Source organism: Bradysia coprophila, assembly GCF_014529535.1.
Source record: "Bradysia coprophila strain Holo2 chromosome X unlocalized genomic scaffold, BU_Bcop_v1 contig_185, whole genome shotgun sequence".
NCBI lineage: Eukaryota > Metazoa > Arthropoda > Insecta > Diptera > Sciaridae > Bradysia > Bradysia coprophila.
In genome coordinates this window covers 318,155-338,724 of record NW_023503305.1, presented here as the reverse complement: position 1 = coordinate 338,724, position 20,570 = coordinate 318,155, and the positions used below count along the sequence as shown (strand labels likewise).

Sequence of the window (20,570 nt, the reverse complement as noted above, 5' to 3'; positions counted from 1 at the left end):
ACTTTTAAAGCAGTCTAATTGGATCTCTTGATATTTTTGTTCAGATTTTTTTTTGAAATTCTTTCCTTTGCTTTGAAGATTTTATAGTAACACATTTTAAAATCATTATATCTGAGTACTCTGAGTGAGCATATTTATTCGATTTTGTCTCGAATTCGATCTATTAACGGTGAGGAAGGAGCATCGCATGTGGCCTTTTACGGGTAAAAGTAACACAAAACATAACAAAAATTAGAAGATAATTAGAAACTCAATTAGGACGTGTTCATAAACGACGTCTGGTTTCGAGGAGCGTGAAATTTTTTTTTTTGGTTAATTACAACATTTTATCGTTACGCTGTGCTGCCTGTGCCAAGAAAATCTCAATAATTATGTTAGGTAAAATGCTTTTAAATTCATAATTGACTGAGGAATTCAGAACAGAAAATTGTTTTCGGACATGTCTTTGGAAATGAGTGAATTATAATTTATCTTATACTTTTGAATGAGTGTTCCGAAATGTAGTCAACGCTAAAGTCGTTAGCAAAGTGTCGTACATTTTATGAGGACAAAGAACTATACGTAGTAATCTAGGTAGTACCTTAACCCAAAAGAAGTTTATTTATGCAGATGTGTACTATAGAAGAGTGATGCCAGAAGTAGAACACTTTAAAAAGACATTGGAAACGACTTCGCGTACGGTAACCATATTTCTAATAGAAACGTTCGGATTGCCAATTAATTTAGGTTTTTTTTACATAACTGGATTTGCAATGGAGTGTGTAGTACAAAATTAGGATAAAAATGAAAGTCGTGCACTTATTGACCTCAGCTTCGCCTCGGACCAAAAGCGAACAAATGCACACACATTTTCATTTACATTGTCTCATCACGTAAATTGTACTTATGTAGGTTCCAAGTTGTTATTTGGCAAGTGGGGAATACACCCCACATATCAAATACACAACTTGGAACCTCGGAAGTAATATACTATTATCCTAAGTTCTGTAAACAACGATTGTTTCTATACTGATTAAAGAAATTACGTTACGTCTGTTAAACCCAACCGGTGTAATTAGCTATCTAGATCTTCGTATTTTACAGTGTGAGTTGTAAAACTTGTGTCGTATATTTTTATCGGTTTTCCAAAGAAAAGCGAATTTAGTCGTTTTGTTACATAGAATATGTGGGGAATGTTTTTGTATTTTTGATGATTTACATGTCAATTAACTATTAACTTGAAGAAACAGTATCTCTTCCAACACTTCGTTTCCTACCACTATGCCTGAGTTGTTTACGAAATATTTAGTTTTCCAGCACGGTCGAAACTGAATTAAGACCCCGAAGTGAGTCAAAGAATATGATTTGCAGAAAAAAATCTACATCTGTAATGTGATGAACGGGTGTACCAGTTTCATCAGATCGTATCAGATTTTCCCAAATTCGTACCATCCTGCGAAAACGGGAGAATTCAGCAGGGAAATAACAATTCAAAATAATGTATCATTCAAACCTTAAAATGAAGAGACCTAAAGTCATATCAAGGCAACATGCGTTGAAAAACTAACTTTTCATGTTTCAAGCACAATATATGCTGGAAAGTAGATTACATTAGATGCAGCGAAAGTATTTCATTATAATGGTGAAACAATTGTGTGACGAAAGCAAACTCACAAGTGTGTTTTTTTAGCAACATCACACTTCAGTAACTGACTTTTCGATAAGTGTAGACTTTGTATAATTCTAGCCGAAGACGAAACAGTTGCCTCAGCAAGTTGTTCAAAAACACGAGTTACTTTGCGATTATCACAAGGATGTTTCTAAATTAAGAATTAGGTAGCAGCATCCATATCCTATATGGCCATGCGAATGACTATCAGGAATGATAGTCGTGGAATGGAACATTCTCACAGAAGGCAAACTGCAATGTAATTGTCAATTTTCGCATAGGGAAGACAATAAAATTCGATTATCCTCCTAAACATTGCGTACGTAAGGTCATGTACACTCTGTATGCGATTATTATTTATTACTCAATACCTCTGTAGGGAAGTTTCAGTTTCCATTATTGAGCAATATACAGCTAACCAAATTTATCCAAATAGGACTACGATGATCACAGCAGATAACTAGGTATAAAAACTTTAAAAGTCTTCAAAGTTTTCAACGTTTTATTCTTCGAATATGCTATCGGCACCGGGTGCCAATAGTCTCTTTATAATACTGTGGCTAATGGCACCATTTAACGCAATAATTTAAAACTAATGAAAGCGATGACCGATTTGTACATTATACTGTATCTAACGGCAAACATTGTTTATTGAATGAATAAATGTATATAAAAGTAGTTTGGTCGATGTCAGGGAATTCGTCCTTTTACGAAATTTAACGTAAAGGCGGATTGTTCGATCCTAAGGAATTAATCTTTTTACGAAATGTAACGTAAAGACGGGTAGTTCGATACTAGTGAATTAATCCTGTCACGAAATATAACGCAGATGCGTTTTGTAGAATACTAGGGAATTCATCTTTCTACGAAACGTAACGTAAAGTCGGATTGTTCGATCCTAAGAAATTATTCCTTTTACGAAATGTAACGTAAAGATAGTTTGTTCAATCTTAGGGAATTCGTCCTTTTACAAAATTTAACGTAAAGGCGGATTGTTAAATCCTGAGGAATTTATCCTTTTACCAAATGTGTCGTATAGACGGATTGTTCGATACCTTTTCATAAAATTTTGTAAAAGGACGAATTTCCCAAGATCGAACAAACTACCTTAACGTTACATTTCGTAAAACGATGAGTTCCTCAGGATCAAACATCCGCCTTTACGTTAAATTTTGCAAAAGGACGAATTCACTAAGATCGAACAAACTACCTTTACGTTACATTTCGTAAAACGATGAATTCCTCAGGATCGAACAATCCGCCTTAACGTTACATTTCGTAAAGTTTTATTTTCAAAATATCCGCATTTTTTATTCAAATTTTAATTTTTCCGAGTGCCAATAGTCTTTCTGTAATACTGTGGCTAATGTCACCGGGTGCCAATAGTCTCTTTATAATACTGTGGCTAATGGCACCGGGTGCGATTAGCGTTAGTATAATAAAGAGACTATTGGCACCCGGTGACAGTATTATAAAGAGACTATTGGCACCCGGTGCCAATAGTCTTCTCATTTATTCTTCATCATGTAAATGACTATTGAAAAATATTACGATAAGCCACTGGTTCGAACGATTTAAGTAGCGAGGAAATGCATTCATTCAACAACAACAACATTAAAAATCGTTCAGCGAAAAAATGCAGAAAAATGAGGCACAATTTTAATCTGACTCTTTAGTGAAAAAGACTTTTCCACATTGAGGATTTTGTATAATATCAAAATATGTCTGACTGCAACCGATACTGCTGCAGACAGTATTCGAAGTATTAAACAACTGAAAGATGTTCTACATTTCAAATAAAATTATGAAACCACATTAATAATGCTCGCTGGCTGGAATAACAAATGAAATCTCTTTTCTTTTATTATTTTAGCATTAAATTCGTCAAATGATACGACAAACCTTCAGTATTAATTTATTAAAATTCACTTCGTAATACACATGCGTCTCGACCGATTCGCACACCATCCGAATAAATTAATTTATACGTTGACCACAAGCAAAAGTGTTTTCTCAATAAAAAAAGTAATTGAATTAGTATGAGGGAGTTAACGTCTGCAATCAATATTACATGATGCTATATAACAATAAAAAAGAAGAAGAGAGAATGTCAAGTGAAAGTCTATGTGACAAGATCAATTAAATGACATGTACGGAGCAACAGTTTGTTTACCGTACCCGAGATTACAGAAATTGGGTTCTGTAAATATTTGAAAAACATTTGAAAGTCTAGAATGTTGTAGATTTGTTTTTTGAATAATTCATATATGTATTCGTTACCCCTCCTCACTGTGTCACAATAAACAAATAAATAAACATCCGTTCGCATTAAACTTTAGCCAAGGGCGGACAAAAATTCAAAATAAAATAAAAAGCGAAGAAGACGGCAAAAAAATAATAATAAAACAAAACAGAACACATATTCCCCCGTAACAAAATGAGTCCACATAATAAAAAGGGTTCTCAATTTAAAGTAAATTCACCTGAAAGGTAAAGCATCCTCTGTCAATAGTTAATTTAATATTTAAGCCAAGAAAAGGGAATATTTGAGGCCGTGTGACCTGACATTTCCATTTTAATTTATGTTTCACAAACAAGTCTAATTAAATATTTTCTTTAACAAGATATACAGTGATTAGCAGTCAATTTTGTGTCAAAGTGTTAGCTTGCAACAAGCTAGCTAGTATACATATAAATTCATACATATTCTTAGCAGTTCGGTATGATCTTCTAATTTCAAGGGTGTCATCGTCAGTACAAGCCCATGTCTATAGGATATATATAAAAAAAATCTACCAGCTGATTTACTTCCAAACAAAGACTGACATCCGCTGAAACCTCTTGGTACATAACTGAAAAATTCCACATTTTCAATCATTTAAGCTTGAAGTGGATCACTGTACCTTGACTATAATTGCAAAAAAAAACAGTTTTGATTACTCGCTGTTGGCTTGGATTGAATGCAGTGGATTTTCCCCGCTGCAAAATGCAGTATCGACCAAGTCGATGAATGATTAATGAGAATATGAAATTTAGTATGGTGACGGACAGCAATGAAATTAGGATTTTATTTTAAAAACCACTCTATTTATATTGCGATCAGTTTGTAAATAGTATACAGTTGCAATCACGAAAACAAAAAGCCTGTGGAAAAAGAATACGCTTCGTTGGGTTCAAAAATATAAAAAAAAACTTCATTGATTGATGTGGATATGTGGTGAGTGTGTGTATACGAAAATACCTGCAAGATGGATTTTAAAACATATAACTCACGTGTGGCTTAATTAATTTCGTAAAGTTTGTAGTTTTCCAATTTTTTTTTCTCTCCATTCCGTTATGCCCACCCAAACGTACCCATAGGATTTATTTTCTATATAAAACGATAATCATCAAAACCGTTATCAATTCACAAACTGACGTTCGTGTGAATAAAAGCACAGCCACAAAGAGCAGTTTTTTTTTTGTGTGTGTTGCATAAATAATTATAACATGAAAGGTTTTTTGGTGAGTTTCCACATAGTTTTCCTAAATTTGATATTGTGTATGAGTATGTGCTGTGTACGGTGCTGTATTATGTGGCAGGCGTGGAATATATCTACTATTCTATATAGACGCGTTTTGTGTGGATAGGAAAATCAAGTTGTGTGTGAAAACTGTTCATAAAGAGATAAAATGAACACAGAAATTTTAGTTTTGAGTGATTATCGTTAAATGGATTATTAATAAAATGGAAATGACTGTAAAAAGGTTTTTCGGTAAATTGCAGGGGATTTATCGGGGTAGGCTATAAACAAGCCGGGCATAGTATTAAAGTATGATTTATTGAGGTGTTTTACAGTGTGTACCGTGCCGTTCCCAATTTAATGTATGTTTGCTTTTACGTAAAGGATATACACATCGTTTGAATAAATTTATTTCTGCATTAATTTATTAATTTATAAACCTTCAAAATGATACGGTCGGCCTACACTCGAATTAGTTGTATTTGATTGCTCTGATTACCTCGGATTAATAGAAAGATTATGTGAAATATGTGATTATTAATTCGGGCTATTCTTAGGCCGAAAATTTTGCGTAAACTAAGATTTATTTAATGATGAATGCTATGGTTGAATGTGTATATTTACCGAAAATAATAAATTTGAATTTAAATTCGGAGAAACTGGTAGAGTAAGAAAAATTACAACAATTAAATCGTAACGATGATGACAAACATCAAACAAATTAATAAATTAAAGAAAATTATCGTAAATCATTTTTCTTTCCTTTTCTTATTATAACGGCAAAGAGTAAACGAATGGAAAATGGAAAATTGATTCGTTTGTTTTTCCCAAGATATAAGGAAATTGAACCATAAAGATTTAATTTGATAATTAAATGAAACAGAAAAATATGCTGAGGGAAATGAAAATGATTAGATGTGCGTAAAATTGTTCAAATTGAACTAATGATCATTATTTACGCGAAATAAATAGAAAAGAGATGATTAATACGATCTGAATTGTAAATAAATGATAATAATGCTAAAATAGTACATCATCAGCTACAACTTTTTTTTTTCCTTTCTTGCTATTCAATGGGAGTTTAATTGGACCCCACTGTCTATGTCTATCTATATATGAGTTAATTTTCAATAGCATTTCTTGATTCCACAACCAACATGATTGGTAGTATACATTTTGAATAGAATTATTTTCAAGACAAGAAGGCAAAGATTGGAAATGTTTTACGAAAATTACTTTATAAGTCAGTTGGAAAACTACCAACTTTGGACGTGCAAGTTCTAGTTAAAAATCTAGAAGGTTCGTCAAGGTTCGAGATTTAGTATTGTTTTGTTCATTTAGTGACCATAGGTCAGGTCATGATTTTTATTTTATTTTGCCTCGATCTGCCCTGAACTTTCAGATCAAACTGAAAAATAAATCCAATCGACGAGATTTAAAAAAAAACTAATTTTGATAATTATAAATTTCTCTCCGTCTGGATGAAATCGCATAACTCATTTAATCAATTGACGCATTCCGCGCATTCCCTTCGAAGGACTGACATTTGGGGTTAAAGAAAAAGTCAGGATTCAGCCAATTCTAAGTTAAAGCGTTAACCCTGACGTGTTTTAAGAATCTGTCCTTAAATTTTCCAAGAGACTTAACCTTGTGATAAGCTAAATCTGTTCCAATAAAGCTCGCTGTGTGGAAATTTGCATTCACATTGCAGATTCCCACACAGCAAGCTTTAGTGGTATGCAGTCATAGAAAGTGATTTTGTATACAAGACGTGTAATTCATGCGAATAAATTCGAATTCGAGTTCGCGGTAAACAAAAACGTAAAAATTACTTCCGTTCGATTTCCTGTTAATTGAATTTTTTTCCAAAAAAATTCCTGGCCATCTGAATACCGCTGATACACATTTCTTGCAACCCCGTTTCAATTCTCCAGATCACATAGAAATTCGCTTCACCCGTGTGTTCTATGCCCTAAACATTGACGAAGTTCAACTGATTTCATTCGTTATTTTTATCTAAATTTGACATTAAATGTTGGTTGCCTGTGCCTGATGTGGAACCTATAAAAAGTTGTGGAATGTCAAAAACATAAAAAGTTTAATTGATCTTTCTGTACGAAGTTTTTACAACTTTTTTTTTAAGTCAATTAAAATTTTAACGGCCCCGACAATCAGAAGATCCGCCAAAAATATTAATCTAAAAATATTGGCCAACCCGCAATAAAATAAACCGAAAATAAAGTTGTGGTTTTTCTCCATATTATTATTTGTGACAGAATATATTCTAAAGCGGAATAATAATTGTGCATGTACACACATCTAAAGTGCAACCGTTTACCGAATTTAAACACAGAACACGATAATACAGAATATAATAATCTGGAAATTGGTTGTTAAACAGTGTACTTTGCATGGTATAATGAGTTAAATTTAGTTACTGAGAATTATGCTTTTCCTCGATTAAAAATTAGTGCCGCACGACCAATTGTTTATTCCGATAAATAGCATCAAAATCAGCAGAAATTGAAATTTAAACCAATTTTATGTTAATTTTTTAATATCCCATTGTAAAGTGGATTGAGCCAACACACACATTATATACGCATCGCCAATAGACGGTTGTTCAAAATTTTTGTTTGTGTACATACTATATATCTATGTATACCAAGGACACTATATCAGACCTTACATTGCTGATTGAACGGTTGAAATCCACAATTTCAGTTTCGTTGAGTAGTACAATTAAAATTCAAATCTTGCCGTTCGTTTGTGGTATATGTACCCCCATTTAGTTTATGTTTGCGTCTACGGTTAGGACTACAAATGACCGAAATGACAGAGTTACACGATTATAAACTATTCCCATGTTATTCCTTTTTGAAACTATACAACTAACTTTATATAGAATCGTAAATTACTTTAGCATTCTACGTATGCACTAAGTCTCCTATCATTTAAAAGTTTTGAACCGTAAAGCTATTCTACAATTTCATAATGATTGCAGATAAACTTATTTCAAATTCGTTTCAACATTTCAATGTAAGAGCTTCAAGCTTTTAAGACGGATATACACAAAATCTACCATTTCTCTTCGTAATATTCTTTTGCATCATCATCGTGTGTGTATGTCTGGCAAATTACATTACGCACACATTCGATAAGACCCATAAAATGAACATAAATTCACATGAAAATAATAACAAGAAAACTGTGTTTATCAGAATTCATATTGTCATATTTTCACATTGATTTCAATTCGCATCCAACCCAGTAGCATAACAGTTAAACGCCTAAAATTCTCTGCGGAGCAATTTTCCTATAAAAATTACGGCACACACCGTGAATACCTTACTCGGTTGACAGATATAAAATATATTAAACGAGAAAGTTCAGTTAAATTGACTCAAAATACACCCTCGGGAGCCATCGATCAAGATAATGAACAAGTCGTTTAAACAATGTTGAAGCCTGATCATCATATTTTGGAGCCAAAAGTTTGATGAAGTTGTATCTGTGTAATGTTACACAGGTATATATATAGTCGACAGTCATATCGTAAATGGTTGTATATGAAGCGAATCGTTCTAGCTTTTATTTGAGTGATTTGTATAGTATTTATATACATTACACAATAGAATTATAGCGACTAAACCAATGTAAACGTAATTCTGCAAAAGAAAAACTTTTTTTTCTTCTTCACAATCATAAAACGCTGATCAAATGAATATTTAATACTACAAACAACTTTGAGGGTAGGAAAAATAGCTCATGCTACTTTCACATTTAATATAATAATTACGGTAGTACTACCGTAGGGCAGTATTGTGTAACTTCCCACATAGAACTCTTGGAATGAACACAAAATTAAAAAAGTGAAGAAGAAAAAGACGAAACACTCTTTGAATTCGAAATTCGGCATAACTGTGGCGTAATTATAAGAGAAAAGAAATAATAAACGGTTTAACCTTCTTTTTCGAAGTTCATCAATGTATACCATGGATACGGTCACCATCTTCCATTCAGAAAAGCCTCCTGACGCCAACGCACACACACACACACACACACACACCGCAAAACAACGGTGTACCTACTCACTCTGATTTTTTTCCCGAGAGTATACAGGATACCCAAAGACTCTTAAAATCGCTGTGCATGTTTTCAAAGACGACAGCTAAACAAATTCGAAAATATTATCCAATCCAACTTATATTTACTGAAAACACAAAGGCTTAAAAGGAAATCCATCTCTATTTGCAATGCAATGCCTTTGGCCGCCTTTAGGAAATGGTGTTTGAAAATATCGGTATCTAAAATTGCTTTGATATGAGCGGAGGAGTTTTTTTTATGATAAATATTTCTTTTGATACCTCAGGTGCGAATATAGTCTGCTTTTGAGCACACTGAGAAAAAATCCATTTATATCTTCGATGTTTCATTTTTGTTTCATAAGTGTATTTCGAAATTTCAGCACATTACACAACTAGTTTTGTGGTGTCATTAGTTATTTACATGTAAAATGTTGAAAAGTCCAGTCAACGGCATTAAAAGTTATTGAATTTTCATGAAAAGAAAAACATTTTAAACTCACAAGCATTTAAAATATGCAGCGAAAACCGTAATTTCCATGTTTCAAGCACTACTGTCAACGCCCTCAACACGTAACATCAGTTCCATAAACAGGGATAAAAATTAAAATTATCGGCTTCGCCTCGCTTCAACAAATAATACACGAAAGCTCTCTCTTTTATCTTCTGATCTCTAGTTATGTAATATATATTGATCTATGTGATTGTCTTCAGCTCGGGCTGCAGCAAGCTCTAGACCCATCAAATAATAATCATAATGTAAGCGGGTCTACTTAGTAAAATAACACAATTTTCCATTCTTTCAATGTCGAATAATGTCCAAATATATATTATTGTTTAAAGAAAATCACGTCCGATTGAGTAACCGGATTCGAGCGATTTACTGGGTGAAATATTTTTTTAAGAATTATTTTCCGTTTTTTTTTTCATCTTCTTTATTCTTACATTTGTAAGCTTCACTTGTGTTTGCTCACTACACTTAAAATTATTGTCAGGATAACAATTCAAGATTTTTTAGTCTTTTGTATCACATAAAATGAATGGTTTTACTTATAAACATCACACGATGGTGCACGCATGCATGGTTATACACAGATACACAGTTGGTATTTTATTTCCTTCTCTGTATGTCTTCCTTAAGACTTGGAAAATAAAAAAAAAAGTTTTACAATGTCCAATGACTTACGTGTTATTTTTTCGTGATATTCAGGGATGTTTTTAAGAAGAAGAAAAAAAACCTTCGCACGTAGTATGGGGGGATGGCTTTTTTTTTGCTTCTACGAAGCATTTTACACCACAACTTTGTAGAGAGCAAAGTTAGACAGAAATTCAATACTTTTTGGACCTAGTCTACAAGCCTGTAAATTATCCTATGTACCACATATTACGTGTTTGAACTTTTTGATGCTTTGGCGTCGAGCATACTATCCATTTACATAAACCATTGAAAGTGAAGCGCGACCGAAATTCCGTTTGTGATGCTTAAAAAAATACAAAATCCAACTCGAAACTCGGGTGAAAGTATATTTTTTGGACGTGTGTGATTATGGTTATTGCATATTATAACGATCATTCGCGCCCCAGAAAACATAAATGTCGCTTGTTACGTTAACAATTATTTCGAAGAAAATCTCGTTGAAATCGCTACTTTTGCTACTGATCCTTTTTCAAATTAGTGGAGATTGCAGCGTCTGCAATCCGCTTCATAGACTTAGCCACTTCGCAGGAAAATGTTATCCTCGTTTCGTAAATAACAAAACCCTCTATCCAGCCATACATGTGTTCGGATGCTGCATGCTGATACACCCATACAAACACAAGCGTATTTCATGGCTTTAAGATGTTGAAGTCAGATAAGTTCGTCATTCAATTTCAGTTTGATGTTGATGATGTTATTTTGAAATAGAATTTAAACGATTATCTTTTGGACTTTTTATCCGTTTCTTGGTATACACATTAATGCCATATACACACAAAAGGTACATATATACAGAATAGGTTGATAATAAGTATTTATTTAGGTTGAAACTCAGATACGGAGTATATTATATAACTCAATAAATGTCGTATAAAACGAAAAATTTGAAACGAGTTTCCATTATTAAATTGTCATGATTTAATTTCATTGTCTTGGATTTATATTTGGAAGATTTGTTCTTGGTAATTTGTGAACATTTTTAGCCACACGTCATGGATCAAACGTAACCGCATATCGATTAATTTCGGGTTTATCGGCTTTTACACACTCGTCAGACCGACATATAAGATAATAAGATATGATGCGTGACATTCAATAACTTTGACAAAGATCTGCCAATAGTAGTACTCGTTCGAGGGGAAAATCACTCTTTTGTGACTAACATTGTTAATCAGTTAATCAGCAAACATGATTTTTGTGAATACGCACGATTAATCAGTGATTAGCCATGATTAACCACCATAATAATTGTAGCTTTGCGACGATTCCCAGCGTCAAATGCTGGTTGATCACTGATTCGTCATCATGTTAAACACTGGTTAATCATGCTGTCACGTCAACAAAAAAGAGTGTTTTCCCCCTCGTACTCATTACTAATGAAGCTACTATTCACAGATGGTTCGGTTTTGATTTACCGTTTTCCGTATGTAATATTTGGCATTAACGCAATATATCTGCCTGAAATATGGCAAGAAATGCCTATACTTGTCACTGGCAGTGTGAGACTTGCAATAGGGCTTTGTGACGGGATTTGGCAGGTCTGATATCTATTTTAATTTCTAATAATTTCATGCTTTTGAGTAGCTGAAGGCGGTCGAAACAAATTTGCAATGAAACGACACACATAACATTTACAAACATAGCTCGGAGATATTACTTTTGAGTTAACGTCTTTTATCAACATTATTATGGACAACAGCATTTATATTTTGTTGTTATGTTTGTTTGGACAATGCTGCAAGTAATATAACTTGAAAGCTTCACAGAAACTTGAGTGGACTGCAGCATATATACATATATAATAAACGTTTATTGCACTCGTCAATTTATTTTATGTTGACTCTCGTACACGTTTGTTTGTTCACATAAATTGTATACGTTTATCCGAACGAATACACCTCTCTCTGTTCGTGTTAATGACACGCATTTCAAATGTTACCGGAGGTAACGTGTCGCATCTAATTTTGTAGCATGTTAGTAGGTTGTAGCAAATATACGTTGAACTCCTTAGGCACATGAAAATTAAGGGTGCTAATAAACGGGAAGACATAAAATGTTTATGTACGAAACGTCCTCAAATCAACCGAACGAGATTATGTACACGAAAACACAAGAGAAAGAATGTTGAAATGCCATTACTCGCGTCATCGAGTCGTGTAAAATATAATAAATTCAAGCGTTGCAGCTCGAGCCGAAAGCGAGGCGACAGTCACACGCGTACAAAAAACACTTTCATCCGATTTTTGTACTAGATTTTGTTCACTGGAAAGAGTTATTTATGTAATCCAATGATCAATGCTATTGTATGCACTAGATGTGTAATATACTGGCCACATGGGCTCCTCGGGCAGATCCCGATGCGATTTTGCTTTTTTGAAATGCCTATATTCCGAGTGAAATTTCCTCCCCTTTTGGTTGTCAGCTTGGGCCTGTATTTATCACCTAGTTACACACAACGTCAGTGAGTTACACTGCATTCTGACGAACCAGTCAAACTAGTTGAATACAACTGTTTTTGTCAATCACGTCAATTCCTTATCCCAAATTTTCCACCCACATTTTCAACGTTTTTTTTTCCAACCCAGCAAAATATAATATCCCAAAAATTAATCGAATAATTTGCAGCAGCACCATTAGAAAGTGGATTCTATGTGGTGTACGAATATGGATGTTTGTATAGTCTACCAATTGATGGATTCAATATCATGTAGAGGCAGTGTTTGAGATTATATTATGGGAGAAAATTGTCTGAAATATTTTTCCTCTGTTTAACAACTTTTATGATGGACGCTTATAATAATAGGACATGATGTAAAAGTATTTCCCATCATCTATTCTCACTCACGTAGGTAATGATGAGAAAATATGAAAGCATAACCCTTCAAAATCCCCCTTCAAACCGATATGAATTTTATTCGACGAATAAAACCAACCAAAAAAAAAAAGATTGAAAAAGGAACGAAAATAGAAACAATATTGTAGCAGTTAAGATGATCAGTATGATGGCTTTAAGTGTATATATATACGTATATATCTATCTATATAGCTAATAGGTAGATATATTCACCATTATCCCCCCCAAATTATCATTGTTGCCATAGTCCCATGTTTATTAGTTTGCACAATACATCAAATAAACATTTTGTACATTTTGTGCAGCTTTTCATCCGCACACCCCCATCGTATAAACAAATGACATATAAATTTATGTCTACGAGTAACTCTAGGCATAAACGAATGTACAATGAAGCATATATGGATGACCACGTCGTAATGAAATATGAATGAATTCAATGTATATATATATATATGTGTCTGCATGGATATATGTATAATATAACGAAAGCTATATATAATATTATAATATAGTACATGGCATGCATAAACCGTAGTCTGATATCCGTAATAATCCATATAAAAGATGAGTGGTATAAGCCTCTGTTTGTTGTGAATGGGTTTGAATATTTGTTGGTACATATCAAAATGACGAATATATTTAGTTAAGCATTCCGCAATAAACTGTCAAATATATATCAAACTCAAATTGAAACAACATGTAAACAGTCATACAAATAATGGTCAATAAATCAGAATATGAATCCCAATGTTGAAATGATTTTTTTTTTTTTGTTTTTGTGTGATTATCATTTATTAAACATTTATTTGATGTAATACGATGGTGATTTAAGCCGTTCGTTCGGTTGGTCGTGTGTTGATCTATTTTGATAAAATCTAACTTTGTCCGTTGTTCCCATTTTTTTTATCATTTCTCTTTGACAAATGTGGTACTTTACTCAGAGATGTGAGGTCATAGTTATTTTCATGTGTGCAGTGTGATTAACCTTATTTTCTCCATTCAAAAGGCTGTGAGCCATGAAAAAATGACGTTTTGTTGAAGCTTTGTCGGATAACAGTTCGGTGGAGAAAATATCAATTTTCTCTTCTCATATATTGACAGAAGGGGAAAGTAGAAAATTTTGGTTTTGTGTTTCTGTTTCGTGAAGAAAAACGGGTAATCACATCTCACGCATATCAATAACGTTGAATTTCACATCTATTAAATTTTTCGTTCACACATTCATTCAACATACATTCCTTAAAGGTAGAACTATGGGTTTTTGTAACACGGTGGAGTTATCCAATTCGCTTAATTGATAAAATCACATCTAGTGACAAAAACAAACCCATTTCGCAACTTGTTGCATAAATGCACTGGTTGCACTGGAGCTATGCTGTGTTACACTGTTTTTGTTAATTGAGTAATGAAATAAAGAGAGAAAGAAAGAACTATTGTTTCGTCGCTCATTTCCGGCACACTATAAACAAAATGTTGGGCTCGTGCTGGAAGCCTCTCATTCCTGTTTGGAAAAATACTATTTTGTCACTCATTGATAAATGCTTTTTAATCACTAAATGTGTAGACACTGCACACGTTTTTCTTTAAAAAAAAAATTCAACGAAAGATTTACTTTTCGTTACTGAGTGAATGTGGTTTTACCATGGTTGTGAGTAAAATACTTCACATGCTTTGGATGTGCCTCATTGCATTGATAAATATTTGTTACAACCGAGAGATTCTACGATAACGTCACTATACATTAAAGCGAGCTACTATTGTAAGCACAGAAAATACGTATGTGAATATATAAAACCTAAACCATTAGCAGCTGGTTCACATATATATAATTCTGCACAATATCAAAGTACTTGACGAACTCAAAATTTGAAAGGACGCTCTTATGAATATCTAACAATAAAATAGTCCCTGCAGCTGTCTCTACTAACAATTGCAACAAAGTCTAAAAGAGAGTAAACAAACCCTGAGAAATAATAGCCAAATGGCACTGAGAAAGGATGTCGGATTAACATTTAAAAAGAAAATTCTATTTTCCAAGCATATTTCCTTAATCCCAACATCCACTATAACATTCAGTGCCACAACGAGTAAATGCACAAAGAGGACAGAACTATGCTGTCTGATAGATACATCATATATACCTTAATGCATGCATGCATAAAACGATATAAAATTTCATCCTTACTTCATTAAGCTATAATAACGCCATAGCCCTTTTGCAATTACAAAGTTTTGGATCTCTCTAACCATCCATCCATACATCCAGTGTGTATCTAGTGTCGATGTATCAGAGATATTGTTCATGTTCAATGTTAACGACTTTCAACAGGCCGATTTTATGATCTCTTTGAAGATTATCCTTTCGTTAACGATGTGACGAAGGAAATTGGCGAATTTATTTTGTTTAATCATAAAATTTGGCCATTTTGAATACATCTTCCATCTGTTGGACGGTAAACGAAAACTGTCTTTTTTTTCTGCTATTAATTTAAGCACGTATACAACCGGGAGGAAAGACGAATTCTACCTCCTAAAAGCATTGCAGAATTTAAAAAAAAAAAAAAAAAACGAACAAAATCTGATTGAAAGCTCACTCGACGTACGTCAAAACGTATGGAAAAGTTCAGAAGAACATACCCTAAAAATCTACTTAACGGTCAATAAAACCGTCGAAGTATATTGTACTCACAGAGTCTCGTCACTCATAATTTTCGATGAATGTAATGTTACAACATGTTCAAGCCAATATATTTTGCAATGGATACCAGAACAGATCGGTTTACACATAGGATGGATGCATAGAGTGCATTTTACATTATGTACCTTTGGATTTTATTTACCGTTCGCACAACTAATGGGTTAAAATTAAATATTTCCTCATGTTCAATTTAGACATAAATGTGTAATATAACAAATGCATTCAAATTCGTTCTCAAATCAAATGCATTTCATATACTAAATTCCAATCGAGTTTCATTTTTAGAATTCAATATGAACACATCGACATGCTTTTCTCTATATTTTAGATTTTTTTTTTGTTCGCCCGAATAAAAGTGGAAGAGTTAGGTATGTAATGTATGTACGTATGTAACATAAGTATACGCTTGTGATGTGATATAGTAGATGCAGTAAATGACGAAGTCAACCTTTAGAAATCGAATACGATGTGTTATGTAAAAATATTATATTGAAGTATTAGAAAAAAGAAGACAAATTGGTATCGTAAGTGCAGATGGGACGATATTGGAAAATTTTGTTTTCTCTCTAGAGATACGAAAATGTGAGGATTCAATCTGGATGATAGTTTAGCGTGTACGTAAAAATGAATGCTGATTTTTTTTTTCTATATATAGTATGTGTATAGGCAACATAACATCACACATTGCAAATGCTATGTCGTTTTTCTTTTTGTTTGCTATTTGTATTCTCTCTAAGCTTTATTCAAGGTTGATACTTCATTTTTTTCTGAATTTGTTTACTTTTTGCTAACGATACAATAGCTACAGATAATAGCTCGTTAAGCTTTTATCCACTTTGGTGGAAAATCATGCACTGAATGTAACAAGCAAGGAAAGTATTCAGAAAAAACCTTGAGCTGAAACGACTTGCAGTATAAATAAAAAATCAATAAGGGTATCCCATTCCACCTCTCCACCACAAATATTTCTCTTCCTCCAACCTGCTTTTCTACCAAAAAATCTTTCCCTATCCTAGTTTCTTGTTCAACCTGGGTAGAAAAGATGGAAATTGCTCTGCGAGAGTGTTGTTTTCCAGAGCGTAGCAAGAGCATCAATTCACTCGAGAATATTTCCAACCTTTTCCCCCGACTTTAACATAATACTTTTTACAACAAAGGCTTCTGAAGTTTATACGAAGGGGAGAAAATGACTATTTTCTCGCCTGCATTGTGAAAAAATAATTCCAATTCTACGATTACACTTAAAGTAAGTGACGAACGAAGCAAAGTCCTCTTCTCAACACAGTATCAACTTTCAAAACTAAGTCAAGTGACTAAATCGTCAAGCGTGTTACTGGTAAATTTATTTACTGAAGCTACTGAAATTTACCGAAATCTACTGGATTTATGTTTCCATAAATTCAGTAAGTATTCGGTAAATTTCAGTAAATCTCGTTAAAAATCGGTAAATATTAGTCGTTAAAGTCGAAAAAATGTCATTAAATTCGGTAAAAAAAATATCAATACTAGGCTCTGGTTGCTCGTTTGTCGGTGCCTTTTCAATTTGCTCGCTTTTTATTTCGCTCACGACAATTATAATTTTGAAAAAAAAAAATTGTGGGCCAAAAAATTACAATTTTTATTTAACTACTATCTAGCCCTACTTGCTCTTGGAAATTTTGCCTTGTTAATCCTTCTGGAAAGGACTTCCACGCTGCTTCTTTTACTGTTATTTTTTTTTTGCAATGACAGATTGATTCATTAAATTTATTTTTGAATTTAATCAAACATTTCCAACATTTCCACACACAACCATAGTTTTCATTGCGCAATTCGCTTTCGATCAAAATACTCGGCAGTATCAGCATTTCGTTGGACATTCCGTTCGAAAGCCAACCACGAGTATGTCAATTAATTAACTAAAAAACCGAATGAAATAGTTTACCTTATCAATATAAGGTTTTATCGCAGTTACCACCATCAGTTACTACCGTCGTTGTCGAATTGAAGTTGAAAAATACTTTAAATTTTAATAATATTAGCTTCAACATGCCAAAAATAATATAATAATAACGTGTGCTTTGTAGATTATGTTGTATACTTTTCACCATATATGTACGGTTCCGACGACGCCGTTCTGGCATAATTTTGCTTTCGTTCATTTATCTTTGTTAAATACATTTTAAGTTTTAAATTAAACAACTGTTCCACTGCACACTGTAGATTTATTATTGTTTCTACACATTTCCAGGTGTTAACATTCGCTCTGATTGAGTTGACACTGGCCCGACCGGAAATACCAAGCGATCATTACGGACCGCCATCAGCTCCATTGGATCATTACGGTCCGCCAGTGCCACAAAAACAATATGGCCCGCCATCGCCTCAATATGGGCCTCCGGCATCCCAATACGGTCCACCAACCGAATATGGTCTACCACAAATCGCAAAGCAGGTCACCAAAAATGTTTACGTTCACATTCCGCCAGAAGAGCCGGCAAAAATTATACCCAGCCAAGTGATCAATGTGCCCGTACCGAAAAAGCATTACAAAATCATATTCATCAAAGCACCTACACCGCCCACACCAGCTAAACAAATTATACCCGAACAACCTCAAGACGAACATAAAACATTAGTCTATGTACTAGTTAAAAATCCCGAACCGCAGCCATTAATTGATGTACCGATACCAGAACCGACGGAACCGAGTAAACCTGAAGTGTTTTTTATTAAATACAAAGAAAACCAGGAAAGGCAACCGCAAAAATATGGTCCACCACCAGGACCATACTAGACGATTTTCTTTAGTTTAAATTGAATGGGAATATTTTGTTACTTTTCTGTTTTCGTTTCTCGATTTGCAATAGAAATATATTTTTTTGGAACAAAAAAAAACATTAAATAATTTATCATAGATGTGGAAGGATATCTGTAACATTTTTGAAGATATTTCGTAATGCATCGATGATATAGATCATGTTATAAGGTTATAAATGCACACTGCACTTCAAACTATCTATTTTCAGTGGAAAAAAGGTAAGGAAAAAGCATTATAATTCATATACTGGCTCCATATTCCACAAATACACAGCCAAATGAGTGGATGGAAAAAGCCAGTTAAATTCATTTATCAAAAGCATTGCCAGAAAATGCAACATTTATATTAGACTTGACATTCATGTTCATATCATGTTTCATTCTCAAAACTGTGTAATAAATGCCATATGGAATTCAAGTTCCTGACAATATATGGACTAAATTTGTTCCCGTTTGGAGCCATAAAATGAAAATCTTAAACGCGTTCTTTATGTCTCTGGAGCGTATAGTGAACAAAAAGATCACAATTTTGATGGATGCTGCATAGAGTTGTTAAATTGTAAGTTTAAACGTAAAACTGAACATTGTATGTGGCAATGGCAGATACATACATTCGTAGAAAATTGTTTTATTCGACCGAGTTAGAATGGTCAATTGAATTACATATCAAATTAGGGACAATGACACAAGTGATTTACTGTAATTGAAACCGAAAACTAAATAGATGTCTGGTCAATTCTTAGTGGTTTTCATGGTATATGAGATGTGGTCAAATTACTTTTGCAGAATCAGTGACAGGTACGAGTTATTGTTAAGGGTAAGAAAAAACAGCTTCATCGAATCTTGCAAATATTTTTGCATCCACTCAACTTGGCATCTTAACGTTATCCATTAAAATTGCAATAGCAGTAAGGGGACATTCACAGTTCAGTGTTGCCATATGTCAAATGAAAGACCGACCTCCCGACCTTGTATAGGGTAGACGTATCAGTCACCGCACATGTAGGAGTAGTCGGACACCTATTCTCCTTTCATTAAAAAACTTTTCTTTATGAATGAGAAAACAGTAGGTGTCCGACAACTCGTACAAGTCTAGTGACTGGTACTTACACCTACCCTGTATGTAAGAAATCGATTACGTGCTATAACACCACCTCGAAATTGGTCAATAAGTCTTTATTATGGGAAGCAACAGATACTGTTACTGATATGCTAGCCCTGTTTCACTTGTACCTTCTAATATCCACAAGAAAAACAGTTTCACCTGCCGACCACTATGAATCTCTTAACCATAACCACCACGTTGACTGGAACGAAATGATTTTTTTTTATCCGATCGTTTTCGAATATTTATGTTTTCGGTCCAACGGGTAAAGACACGATCTAAATTCACAGCATCACTTCGAACCGATAATGAAAATTGTCTCTTCGTTTTTGTCTATACGACCCAAATTCTTGGGATTTAATTTCCAAACTTTCGGTCCCTATCACGTACCACATTGATATCCACATCATTCACAGTGTACCAAATTTGTACCTCGATTCGAACTGGCATTAACCCCCAACAAATATACCACAATAAGGGGTATATCACTAAGACAAAATCGTGACGCAATATTATACCCATATTTTGTAAAGCCATTTACCTTTTCTTGTATATATTGACTTTCGTGCAAATGTGTCTTAGTTGATTCTAATATGCCGCACTTGTGCGATATCTGTCCTTCGATGCGGAACTGTAATCACCCTCGACGAAAATCAATGCTTACACACTCATTTTTC

The 20,570-nt window shown here is 33.7% G+C and overlaps 2 protein-coding genes across 2 annotated transcripts in view; one reads left to right on the top strand and one right to left on the bottom strand.

The window, feature by feature from the left end:
- LOC119068518 overlaps positions 1-20,570 on the bottom strand; it is a 156,957-nt gene that overhangs the window by 78,802 nt on the left and 57,585 nt on the right. The gene's annotated exons all lie outside the window — the stretch shown is intronic.
- On the top strand, positions 5,049-18,852 carry LOC119068520 (extensin-3-like). Its single transcript, XM_037172129.1, has 2 exons — positions 5,049-5,152; positions 18,220-18,852. The coding sequence occupies exons 1-2, from the start codon at positions 5,138-5,140 to the stop codon at positions 18,763-18,765; spliced, it is 561 nt and encodes a 186-aa protein (XP_037028024.1). The 5' UTR covers positions 5,049-5,137; the 3' UTR covers positions 18,766-18,852.